Source organism: Epinephelus lanceolatus, chromosome 20 (assembly GCF_041903045.1).
Source record: "Epinephelus lanceolatus isolate andai-2023 chromosome 20, ASM4190304v1, whole genome shotgun sequence".
Taxonomy (NCBI): domain Eukaryota; kingdom Metazoa; phylum Chordata; class Actinopteri; order Perciformes; family Serranidae; genus Epinephelus; species Epinephelus lanceolatus.
The window spans coordinates 17,967,451-17,981,260 of NC_135753.1; the positions used below are offsets into that span (position 1 = coordinate 17,967,451).

The 13,810-nt window shown below is 41.7% G+C and overlaps 1 protein-coding gene across 2 annotated transcripts in view; it reads right to left on the reverse strand.

The window, feature by feature from the left end:
• Positions 1 to 12,398: 12,398 nt before the first annotated feature.
• Positions 12,399 to 13,810, reverse strand: part of malrd1 (MAM and LDL receptor class A domain containing 1) — a 99,671-nt gene continuing 98,259 nt past the window's right edge. For both annotated transcript variants that reach the window (XM_033639494.2, XM_033639493.2), the window contains exons 32-33: positions 12,853 to 12,960; positions 12,399 to 12,755 (exon numbers count right to left, since the gene is read on the reverse strand). In XM_033639494.2, coding sequence (XP_033495385.2) covers positions 12,657 to 12,755; positions 12,853 to 12,960 — 207 coding nt within the window. In that variant the 3' untranslated portion in view covers positions 12,399 to 12,656. The remainder of the gene's footprint in view (positions 12,756 to 12,852; positions 12,961 to 13,810) is intronic.

The window sequence follows — 13,810 nt, forward strand, 5'->3', positions numbered from 1 at the left end:
CAAAAACTCCGGTAACACTCCAGGGGGTAGCACGTAAAAGACTCCGTCCTCTGACTCTTCTAGCGTAACACACACTTCACACACACATACTCATTTACATTACCAAGCGGGGACAACTTTCGCCTTTCTGCTCCAACACTGACTGACAGCTGACTCCACTCATTCACACTCACCACTGCCCCAGGGCCGCTACCATATGCTATTTACAGAGATAGCACTGGCGATCTGAACCGGTCAGTGGCGGAAAAAAGCACTTTTATACGGGATGCATTTGCCCCATTACCGTTTTAGTTCGTTTCGCGGCTCAATACTGAACCAATTTTAGAACGAGTGGTACCCATGAATCATACGCACACATACACATGGGGAAACAGAGCCCAGGTTGAAAAATACCGAAGTTGTCCTTTAAAGAATCCAGATTGGTTGCTACAAACACAGCTGGACAATCGCAAAATCTAGTTAAAAATCTAGTCTGCTTTTGTCGCTACAAACATGGATGGACGTGTCCTGAACCGTCATTGAAAAAAACCTGCTTTTTTTTTAGCTACAAACATGGCTGGACATATTGCGATCTCTCGTTCTAAATGACCTGCTTTTGTTGCTACAAATGCAGCTGGAAATGTAGTTAACTCTTGTTTGAAAACACCACTTTTGTTGCTATGGACAGGGCTGGACGTGCCAAAATCTCATTGATAAAAACCTGTTTTTGTTGCGATAAACATGGCTGGACATGTACTGAACTCGTGTTAAAAAACACTAATTATTTTAGCTACAAACACGGCTGGACATATAGCGATCTCTCATTTTAAATAACCTGCTTTTGTCACTACAAATGCGGCTGAAAATTTAGTGAACCCTCCTTTGCCAACACTGCTTTTGGCAGCCATCTCGCCTAGGTACTGTATCACGCCATCCAAAATTCCCTCTACCTCCTTAGGAGAAACTCAGCTCATATACATGTAATTTGAAACACTACACATATGAAGCAAACATAATATTACATATCCATCGTTTGCAGAAATGTACAATTATTCTGGCAACTGGGCTGTAGATAATTCTCCCATTGCCCTTTAAAACTAAGGATAGACCAATACATCGGCCGGCTGATATATCAGGCCGATATTTGAGTTTTTTACTTGTATCGGCATCGGCCGATACGCGCGTGGGTTCGCAGATTTATTTTTCCCTGGCACTTTTTTTCATTTGAAAGTATGTGGTTAAGTTGAACAAAGCTGTTGAATCCTACTGTGTACAGTAGCTGTTGTTTTATTTATGCTTCAGCTTAAATATTTGTTTATTTTGTAAAGACATTACTGGAAGATTTAAGAGCATTGAACTCTTTTTTATTTGAATGTATAATAATAAAAATAATATTCTACCTGTTCTACCTCAACTTTCCATCTTGTTTTAGTATTTTTTACTGTTCAATAAATGTTTCTTATTTTAAACTTGAGACCTGTAATATTTGTTATCATTGTGTCATTTTTTTGATGTAAATTGAGGGAGCAAAAGCAGTATCGGCCCCAAATATCGGCTCAAGAAAATCGGCAGTCCATAATCGGTCATCGGCTAAGGGTGATGGAAAAAAATCGGTATCGCATCGGCCCTAAAAATCCATATCGGTCTGTCCCTATTTAAAACTGCTATAATCACTTTCTACATTAACACACAGAATAAGATTTGCAGAATTTTTCATCTTACTTGACTGTACAAACCCAAGTATCTAGGGGCAAATCTGGTTCTATCCTCTATCTTTAGATTGCCAGTCTTTCCCTGTTGCTATGTCAATAAAATCCCATTCATCTCCAACTGATTTCTCCTCAGTTAACTGTTTTAAATGTTAACTGAACATCTACAGTCAATATAAAAGTCAGAGGTCAATTTCAAGCTCAAACCTGAACAGAAGAGGGCTTTACTAAATAAAATTTGGACAACATGACCACTATAACAACTGAAACAGGAGGGAGGAGCAATGCAATGCAACAAGCTGGCATTTGAGCATGTGGAACCTACTGAGCTACACCAACTTTCTTAAACACTAGTCATATATTGATCCAGGTCTCATGAGTTATTCATTGTATTTCCAATCCATGGCAAAATAAATTACTCTGCAGCAGTCGTTTGTCACTGCGCAATCATCCTCTAAGGCCTCATTTGTGTATCTCATAAAGCAAACAATAAATAATAAACCTCATTAATTCAGCAATCTGTTGTGATATATTGACTTCTCTGTCTTAGAACTTAAGTCAAGCATCAGTGCTCAATGAAGGAATGGGCTAATTGGTAATTGGCTGAACAAGGCGCATAAAACACCCGTTACAATTTCTTTCAAGTCATAACGAAGCTTTGCTGTTCAACACAGGCGGCAGTTAAGATCTATATAAAACTCTTTTACTGCCCAAAAACCACAAGAGATCCAATCAGAAGCAGCTCAGCGACGCCTCCTCTCCCCAGCCTCCACAAGAGGCCGAGACCTGGGGTGTTTTTCTGAGGAATGGTCAGAGGACGGCCCCCTGGGCTGATCGCCATCCACTCTCACTGAATACAGAGAGAAGAAACAGACATTTTCCTCTGCACTCAGCCAGAGAGGATGAGAGAAGCAATTCAGAGCTATCATTGCAAAGAAAAGGGGATAAATTTCACCTTGACCTGACTGGGCTGGTTGGGTAACCTCAGTCTCCAGCTGCAGGAAGAGGAAATTGGGTCTGTATGCTATAATAGCAGGTTGACAGCCCAGGAAGGGAAAGGAGTCAGGTGAGTAGTTATGTAAATGACGAATCAACTGCTATTTTGACACAGGGAGTCCTTAAAGGCCATCATCACTGAGCGTTTTTATTACAGGAACCTCTCTGAATGGTACACAACAAACAAAAAAGTGACCTTTAGATGGACTCTGTGATTAACCAAACTGTGACAACAATAGCTCCAGTGAGAAAAGCTGACTAACGCTGCCTTTAACAACAACAACACAAGGACAAAGGTTGGTGGCGTGTTGCAGCTCCCCTATGTGCTTTTCATTCAACAGCACGAAGCTACCAGAAAAAACGTTCACCCGGGACAAAAAACATTGATAGCTGCACATTCTCAGTCAGCGGGCCGTCATGTGAGAGTGTAGCATTGTTTGTGAGGTGGCATGTTAGTGGAAAAGGTTTTTGTTTAGGCCATTGATTGTAAATGCGTTAGGTCAAATGTCACAGGGTTGAGACAAACAAACATCGATGTGGAGGCTGTGAAAAGGCTGAGTTAGTTATTCTGGTGTCTCACAGAGGGAGACAGACTCTATAGGACTGATGGCTTTGCACATATTAATAATGGCACCAATAACTGAACTAATTCAAGTACACAAATATGAGGAAGGATGGCCAGAAATGTAACACAAAAGTCTAAATTTGTATAATTTCTACATTGTCAGAGTGTGTATCCCTTAATCACACAATATACTGGGGATTCTTATTTATTTACATTATAAATAAGCTGCACGGGTTAAAGGTTTTTAAAGGAGCTAAGTGTTTATTCAATACAGCTTTACAAAGGCAGACAGCAGGAGGTGAAATTGAGGATAATTGGTTCAAAGTTTTAAGGCTCGCAGGCAAACTGCATAACAAATACTGTTGAAAGATTGTAATGCCTTCATAGTATGCCTGTCTAGACTCATTAGGAAGCTTGCTTACTGCAACAAAACTTCTAAGATGTAGAAAATACAGATACTGTGCTCTGCCTTTGGACAATCTTCAAGACAAGACACTGTCTGTCTACAACTACTGTTTACACTACACTGAAATTTACATACATTAAAAGTCTAGTGTGTATGATTTAGAGAGATATATTGGCAGAAATGGAATGTAATAATGAGTATGTTTTCTTTAGTGTATAATCACCTGAAAATAATAATTGTTGTGTTTTTGCCACCTTAGAATGAGCCGTTTATATCTACATACAGAGCTGGTCCTCGTCCACTGAGTCAGCTATATTGCACCACCATGTTTCTACAGTAGGCTTAAACAGACAAACCAAATTCTAGCTCTAGACAGGGTGATTCAGGTTTTCATGTCGGCCACTGAAGTTAGCAGCCCATTTGTGGCAAGCCAAACTGCACCAGAAAAACACATATTTTTAACGTAAAACTGCTTGATTCAGTGTTTTTACCGGTTTTAAATCACCTGGTTCATTTATTTGGGGGAGGATGAGAACTATGTGGATAATTCCGCTTCCGCTTTGTCTGGATCTTAAATTATTAAAGCAAAAAGGTGAGCACACATTAGCACATGTTGGGCTAGCAGTCGGACTGTAACGAGCCAAACAGCGTCAGAGACACACTGACTTATAACGTGAAACCTTTTTCTTCAGTGGTTTTACTGGTTTAAATCGCCTGGTCTGGTTGTTTTGGAAAAGGAGAGACTTCTGAGGATAATTCGGCCCCCAGTTAAAACCTCCTGGAAAATAAACACTAAAGAAATCCTAAATTACCCCACAGGGGAAAAGTTTCAGCTGGCTGTAATCTGCAATTTTCACCACTAGATGTCACTTAATCCTACACAATGCTCCTTTAAATATGTGACTCAAAGGTATCTTAACAACATCAAATTGGCCCACATGAATTCTACTTGAGTCAAAAGCTGAGATGGCAGCTGACTGCAGAAGTTACTCAAACATACTAGTTAGCTTTAGCAGGAGTTTAGCTGTTAAGCACAGCAGAAGATGTACTTCCTATGCGGCTGAACAAGTTCAACCTGCCAAAGACAATAATGGTGCCCTTCTGCACCTCCTCCATCACTATCTGGTACACTGCTGCCACAGCCAAGGAAAAGGGCTGACTGTAGCCCATCATTTGCACCACTGAGAAGGTGACTGGCTCACATACAAATGTAAAATGGCTGCATTCTACCATCCCTGCATGACCCTAACCCTAAGGTGGGCAGAAGAGATTGTGACTGTCCCTTTCCAACCCTCAGACATGGGTTAAGATGACACCCCTGGGACCCCTGGGCTACAAAACTTTTGAGGATTTTGAAACAGTACCCTCATGTTGTTGTTATTTACAGCCCCAACAAAGTTATAACGTTATAGGTAATGTTAAATCAATTAATTTCTTTTAGGGGATAAAAAGCCCCCTCACAATTTTGAACAGCACTCTTAGTCACTTTTGGCGCCTGGTATGAATAGCTAGCTAAAAGTATGGGTGATATAGAGAGGTAAAGTAGTAGATAAAGTGTGGTGCTGCTAAACCATCTGCGTCGGGGCGGCAGCCTCCGCGTCGGTGCCGGGCTGGAGCTCAGAGCCGCAGGAGGTGCAAGCGCAAATCGTGGCAGAGGCAGCTAGCCCTGGCACTTCCGGTGGCAACCTCAGGTGCCACTGACTTGCCGCGGCAGCTGAGGCTGTTTGAGGCACTTGCCACTCACCTACCACGGCATTTACCGACCTGCCACGGCAACTACAGCTGTTTAAAGCAGCTGCCACAGGATGACGTGACTGACCTCTCTCCAGAGCCGGGTGTGGGGCAGCTGGACAGGTGGATATCACAGCCGGGCTGTGGTCCTCTGCCTCGGGGTCTTGCTAATGCTCTGGTCCTGTTGGATACTGCTGGCCTGGTTCAAGTCGAGGTGGGACAGCTGAACGAGCTGCTAACGGCTGCTGCTGGTAACGGCCGGTAACGGCTAACGGTCTCTTCTGATGCTAGCCATGTTAGCATCATAGCATCGTCCTCTCAGTATGTTTATTCCGAAGTACAATGTCTCTTGCTGTCCTTCTCCTTTGTAGCCTTTCGCTTTCCTGCTCCACTGTTTTTTTTAATTCCATGTTTCTTTGTTTTTTAACGCCGACTTTTCTGTCTTTAAACTCTCAAACCTCCGCACAGTTTCCGCAATTTAAAGTCCCACGGTCACCTGACTCATTGACATCATCACAATACAGACACAGCCTGCAAATAGAGTAACTCTGCATTCATTGGTTTGTATTTCAACCCTTTTATACAGTCTGTGATTTACAACACACAATTTATTTATTATTTTGATTTATTTATTTATATATATATATATATATATTTTTTTTTTTACACAGACAGGATGTGGCCACAGCTGGTGGGTTTTAGAGGCCCCTACAGGTGGGAGGCCCCTTGACACCAGCCCAATTGGCCCAGTGTATAATCCAAGCTTGCTTAAACTGGACTGGCTGCAGTCCATCAGGGCCAAAACATCACTTCACAAGAAAAGTTTCTTCCTGACTGCAGATGGCCTCATCAACAAGGCCCGGGACCCACCATAGTCACTGTCTATACCCATTACATTGAAGTGGAACACCACCTAAATTAAGGGCTCCAATAAACTCTCTCTCAAAGCCAGAAACAAGAAAAGTAAGTCTCAAACTTGTGATATCATAGGGTATAATGTCTGGAGCTGCTCTGTACACAATGTTTTCATAGAAATGATATATTTCTTTGGCACAATAAGTTTTTATACAGTACAGGCCAAAAGTTTGGACACACCTTCTCATTCAATGCGTTTTCTTTATTTTCATGACTATTTACATTGTAGATTCTCACTGAAGGCATCAAAACTATGAATGAACACATGTGGAGTTATGTACTTAACAAAAAAAGGTGAAATAACTGAAAACATGTTTTATATTCTAGTTTCTTCAAAATAGCCAACCTTTGCTCTGATTACTGCTTTGCACACTCTTGGCATTCTCTCCATGAGCTTCAAGAGGTAGTCACCTGAAATGGTTTTCCAACAGTCTTGAAGGAGTTCCCAGAGGTGTTTAGCACTTGTTGGCCCCTTTGCCTTCACTCTGCGGTCCAGCTCACCCCAAACCATCTCGATTGGGTTCAGGTCCGGTGACTGTGGAGGCCAGGTCATCTGCCGCAGCACTCCATCACTCTCCTTCTTGGTCAAATAGCCCTTACACAGCCTGGAGGTGTGTTTGGGGTCATTGTCCTGTTGAAAAATAAATGATCGTCCAACTAAACGCAAACCGGATGGGATGGCATGTCGCTGCAGGATGCTGTGGTAGCCATGCTGGTTCAGTGTGCCTTCAATTTTGAATAAATCCCCAACAGTGTCACCAGCAAAACACCCCCACACCATCACACCTCCTCCTCCATGCTTCACAGTGGGAACCAGGCATGTGGAATCCATCCGTTCACCTTTTCTGCGTCTCACAAAGACACGGCGGTTGGAACCAAAGATCTCAAATTTGGACTCATCAGACCAAAGCACAGATTTCCACTGGTCTAATGTCCATTCCTTGTGTTTCTTGGCCCAAACAAATCTCTTCTGCTTGTTGCCTCTCCTTAGCAGTGGTTTCCTAGCAGCTATTTGACCATGAAGGCCTGATTGGCGCAGTCTCCTCTTAACAGTTGTTCTAGAGAGGGGTCTGCTGCTAGAACTCTGTGTGGCATTCATCTGGTCTCTGATCTGAGCTGCTGTTAACTTGCCATTTCTGAGGCTGGTGACTCGGATGAACTTATCCTCAGAAGCAGAGGTGACTCTTGGTCTTCCTTTCCTGGGTCGGTCCTCATGTGTGCCAGTTTCGTTGTAGCGCTTGATGGTTTTTGCGACTCCACTTGGGGACACATTTAAAGTTTTTGCAATTTTCCGGACTGACTGACCTTCATTTCTTAAAGTAATGATGGCCACTCGTTTTTCTTTAGTTAGCTGATTGGTTCTTGCCATAATATGAATTTTAACAGTTGTCCAATAGGGCTGTCGGCTGTGTATTAACCTGACTTCTGCACAACACAACTGATGGTCCCAACCCCATTGATAAAGCAAGAAATTCCACTAATTAACCCTGGTAAGGCACACCTGTGAAGTGGAAACCATTTCAGGTGACTACCTCTTGAAGCTCATCGAGAGAATGCCAAGAGTGTGCAAAGCAGTAACCAGAGCAAAGGGTGGCTATTTTGAAGAAACTAGAATATAAAACATGTTTTCAGTTATTTCACCTTTTTTTGTTAAGTACATAACTCCACATGTGTTCATTCATAGTTTTGATGCCTTCAGTGAGAATCTACAATGTAAATAGTCATGAAAATAAAGAAAACGCATTGAATGAGAAGGTGTGTCCAAACTTTTGGCCTGTACTGTATGTTAAAACAAATGCCAAAAAGTCAGAGTCAAGAGTTCAAAAACTTCCAGCGCACACTAGAATATCAGGATTGACACAAAGTTTATTCAAAAATATTTAACAACAAAAGGAGCGAACAACACATTTCGCTTGTTGCGTCATTGGCACCTAGAAGAAGCACTGCGCCGCTGTGCACAGGGATTTACTATTTTTTTGCCAAAAAGTCAGACTCAAGCCCAAACACAGTTCTTCCCCGACGTGTTGTTTCTGCTTTTTGGCTTTGTAGGGCAGAATGGTGTGTCAGAGCAAAAGGCAGTGAGCCACTATAAGGCAAGGGCACAAACAATAAAACAGTGGAGCAGCTCAAAGGCTGAAATTGATCCTGTGGCCCTTTGATAAATCTCTGACCCAGAATCCACCTACAGACTCAGCAAAGACTCCGCAGTGATGGAGAACGAGACTAAACAGTAACGACACTGGAGATTGTGTTCATCCACAGTCTAGGAATTAAAGATTCATAAGTTGAACTTGAACCTATGTGAAGGAATGGGAGTGTGTTTTGATGTGTTTCTGACTAAGTGCAGTGCTCTCAGAGCACCCACGTGAAACAACAGGCTTACCTGACATTTATTATTAATGGGATGGAGACTTGACCAACCTATAAAAGATAGGAGTACCACCATATTAAAAAGAGGCCAAAAACAGAAAAACAACCATGTATCTGTTCCCAATTATAGAATATGACAAGCTATAGATATTTAATAAGACATCAGTAATCCCATAAGTCTTTTTCACAGCAGTCATTTTGAAGTTACGTATCTTAATAGGCAAAGCACAGGTGGTACTACTACCAATAACCAAGTCTCCTTTCTAGTCCAGCTATCATTAACTTTATTGTTTACGCCTGTGCTTTTACTACTGTGACATGTCAGAAAGTCTTCTGTGAAAAGGACCTTGTGAATAATTAAGGGTAAGTTGATTGCAAATGTCTCAGTAGTTCTGCAAGCCCTGGTTTTTAGTGCTCAGTACTTTTTGTTTTTATAAATATTGGAATATAGAGGTGGAAAAAATGAAACAAAGTTAGTATTGGGTATTGTAATATTGGGAAGAGGGACCAAGTGTGTGCACATCCAGGCGAAAATACTCAAGAACACTTCACTGCAGGTCACACAGACAGTCTGCACACCATAGGCTACGAATAAATAGTTTCTCTTTTCTTTTGAAGCCTTTAAAGAAAAGAGAAATGAACTATTTATTTGGAGCTTTCAGTTTGCAGACGTCCTTTGCAGTGTTGGGTTCATTGTTCGGGATAAAATGTTAATCACATCAAGTTTGTACTGGTTTCATTAGAATTCAGTACACATAGTCTAAGATATCAGCGTATTACGTTGACAAAGCAAAATGTCTTAAAAATCCAATTAGGAATAACAACAGAAGATGAAATATTGAAGACATTATTTATGCAGCAACATCCTATAATTGTATTGCCCTGACATGATTTTGAAGGAATGGTTAGACTTTTTGAGAAATGCATTTATTCGCTTTCTGCCAAGAATTAGATGAGAAGATCGATACCACTCTTGTGACTGTTTGGAAAAATAAAAAGTTTTCTTTGGACAGAGTCAGGCTAGCTCTTTCCCTCTGTTTCCAGTTTTTATGCTAAGCTAAGTGGCTGCGGGCTGTTTAGCTTCATATGTAACAAATAGATACACGAGTAGTATCAATCCTCTAATCTAAAGCTTGGCAAGAAAATTAATATGCGTATTTCCTGGAGTGTTGTACCATTCCGTCAAATTAATCTTAACCTGAAATATTATCAGTACTTTTGTTGAGGCTGAGAGGAAGCTGCCGATGTGAACTGATGCTCTATTTAAAGGGACAGTGCACCTCAAGTCAAAAATAGATAATTTGCCTCCTACCTATAGTGCTATTTATCAGTCCAGGAGGTTTTGATGTGAGCTGCTGAGATGAGAGATGTCTGCCTTCTTTTGAATATAATGGAACTAGATGACACTCGGCTTGTGGGGACAAAGCACCAAACTGTAACAGCAATGTCTCTTTCCAGAAATCATGACCTGGTTACTCAAGGTAATCCACAGACCTTGTTATGAGCAGCTTCATATAGGAACTATTGTCCATCTGCTAGTGATGCGAGGGTTAACCCGTGGGTCGGTTAAGCTTGTTAGAAAATATCGCAGGTTTCAGACAGGCAGGTCATCACTTAACAGCAGCGTACTGACTAAGTTGTGCAATCGTTTACCTTCCACCTTCTCTTCCCTTGTCTTTGTCCCTCTTGCGCTGCTGTGCTCAGGCTTTCCTTTATCTGTCCAACATATTTAAATCACTCCGGTCATAGTGTCCGGTAAAATATTTCCTACTGAGAATATGTAGGTGATGTCATGACCATGTCTAACAGCAGGCAAGCATCTCTCTGTCCAAATCAAATCCATTAAACCTGCACTTCTGTAAGGTCATGTAAACAAACCACTGACAGCTGTGTGCTTATGTAAACAAACCACATAGCACAGCTGTGCGCAAATATGTATCTTTGATTTTGGGTTGAACTGTCCCTTTAACATATCTAACCATTTAGAACATTGCCTAAACTTGTTGAAATCATCAGGTCGAGTGTCAAATATGAGAAGGCCATTAATGATGGCACGTCTGATGGGACACAGCTGAGAAGAGCCATGACTTAACACTCGTCAAATTTATAACAGACTTTATAACTTATAAATTTATAACTGTGCTTTTTATGATCCATCTGCTCGGCGCTGGTTGATACAGAGACTTTGAGAGTCAGTTCACACCACATACAAAGCAGCTCCAGGACGCTGACTTGTAATGGATTTTAATTTGGAAATAAAACAGGGGCAAACTATTTTATTTGCACTTGTGGGGATTGAAAAGGATCGCTAATGAAGTCAGGACTCCATTTGGAAGCTCTGTGTGTTCAGTGGACTCTTTCAGTTGCAATGAACTGGATGTTTTCTGCTTTTGCCAGCACTAAAGAAAACCTTTAATCACCATGCACAAGGCACTTACAACCATTCCAAGTTAGAGGACTGACAAACTGCTACACTGGCTCTATTAAGTGTACAAAATGGCCCAAACTTTCTTTTTTAATTTGTTCTAATGCCCATTTTGACTTGTTTACTGCTAAATATTAAAAATTCTTCTGAGAAAGGGGAAAGTTAATTTACTGTCTCCCCAATATCTTTGACTATTTAAAGTAAAAGTCTGACATGGCTTATTCTCTCTCATGACAAGAAGTAGATGAAAAGTTCGAGACATGAAATCATAAATGTCTGTAATGTATACAGTTCTGGCTTGTATCTGATTAGCTTAGCTTAACATAAAGACTGGAGACACTGGAAAAACTGGGAAACAGCAAGTTACTGCCTCTGGCCGAGAAATGAAACTTGTTTTTACGGGGACTGCACATTGTCTTAATGGTCCAAAATTCCTACGACCCTTTAGTCCAAAAACTGTCCCATTGGAGCGACGGTCCATTTCTCTGACAGCCCGTTATCCCCGAAACAACATCCATTGCTCCAAAAACACTGTTCGCCCCATTTCTCTGGAATTACACACTCTCTGCTGTTAGTCAACCCAATCACCAGAAAAAATGTTCGCATTGTTGCATTTGTCAAGGCTGTGGTGAGGGTGTGATTAAGTTTAGGCACGAAAACCACTTGGTTATGTTGAGGAAACACAATGATTTGGCTTGAAACACCCACGTTTGGTGGCACAGAAGTTGCCGGAGAAGCAGGCAGTGGTCAATGAAAAACACCAGGGTTCGTGGCTGAAACGGCGCAAAGGGTCGGAAAAAACATCTCGGAAAGGTGGCTCAAGCGTTACCAGGAAACTGACACGAGCTGCGGGGAGCGTGTGTTTTCAGAGAAACGGGATTGGCGTTTGTTTTTGGGGTAACGGGCTGTCCAAAATATGGGCTTTTGGTCCAGTGGGACTTCTTTTGGCCTAATGAGGCTTCAGAATTTTGGGCCATCGGAACAATGATATAGCACCGTTTAACACTTAGGTTTTCGTACAGATTAAACACACAAGATTTCTAAGGCTAAGCTAACTGACTTGTGGCTGTAGCTTCATATTTACTGTACAGATGTGATAGTGTTAGCTATAAAAATGTGAACTATTTCTTTAAGGTTTTACCTCTATAAAACCTGCATTGCAGTTATTGAGGAAAGTTTTAAAGTGCACAGCACCTGCAGACAAATCTGCATCACTATTCACCTCTTTAAGTGTTTTTAAAACTATATTTATTGGTATTTATATGGACACAATTTGTTAAAGTCTTAAACTCAACACTCGAGTTAGTGTGCAGAACTTTTAGCTTTTATTTTTACACATAGTGCCAGATGTGTGGGGGTATCACATCGTTGGAAGCAGTGTATCAGAACTGACATTAAAATTCCTTCATGCAAATTTACCAAACTTTTTTCCACTCATTGCAATCTGTCCCTCCCCACCACCACTTGGCACCTCAGCAGGTCGAGACAACCTCATCAAGTATGAGCACACACTGTTTGACCCAGATCTACTGCAGTGTCAATATATAAAGTCCATTGTCTTTATGCTTCAGAGCTTTTGTAGTCAGCGCTATTAGCATCAGGGGGGTAATTGTACAGCGGGTTGGCGAAGGACAGCTTGGCATCTTTCCAGGACGAACCCTGCCGTGGACACAAAGAGACATACAGTACATCACGTCACTGACTTCTGCACAGATAATTGGGGTAAAGCCCAAAAGGCTGAGCAGAGACACCTTACCTCCACCTCCCTCCTCCAGGGGTAGACACTGATGGAAAGCCCCAGACCATCACTCCTGCTGGGGTTAACTCCAGGACAACAGCCTGGCCTCTCATGCAAGGACAGGAGCTGTGGGAAAGACAATCATGTACACTGGCTTAAAATGAGATGAGCCTTAATGTGCGAGAGCGCATGAAATGCAGGCGCAATTAAAAGCAAATTGACCCATTATGCGTCCATAATTACACCTCTAACCTCTATAAACCATTTCATCATCTTCCAGAGGTGGAATGATCACGCAGTGTTGCCACTGCTCCGTTAAACAAGTGCTGAAGCAGATCCGTCTGTGTTTTAGAGATACTAGTTCACACCTACACCTCTCTATTTATAGCTGCGTCCTCATTGGCAGCCACATGAAAACAAGCATGTACAGACATACCCACATATAGAATATACTGAAACACATTATTATGTGATGTTTGTATGCATCATATATAATGGGAGTGTAATCTGCAGAGGAAATATTATGCGTGTTGTTATCTCTGAAGATAATATGAACATTATCATGAGGCTACTGCATCACACACACACACACACACACACACACACACACATACACACACACACTCTCACACACAGCACCATTACATCTATTATAATCTCCACCATCAGAGTCATGACGTGTGGCTCTCAATATCACTCTCATGTGGATAACTATATGACACTCGCTGCACACCCACATGAAGTTTAGCATCACACACACACACACACACACACACACACACACACACACACTCTTAAACGCACACACACGAGAGCCATTATCCAAAGGAGTCGCTGTGATTGCATCGTCTCCAGTGATGGGATCTTTTCAGTGACAGCAGGAAGAGACACAAAGCATTCAACGGGTGGACACAATCACAGCTACACCTGTGATATGATGGACACTAACTACATTTACTCAAGTAGTGTACTTAAG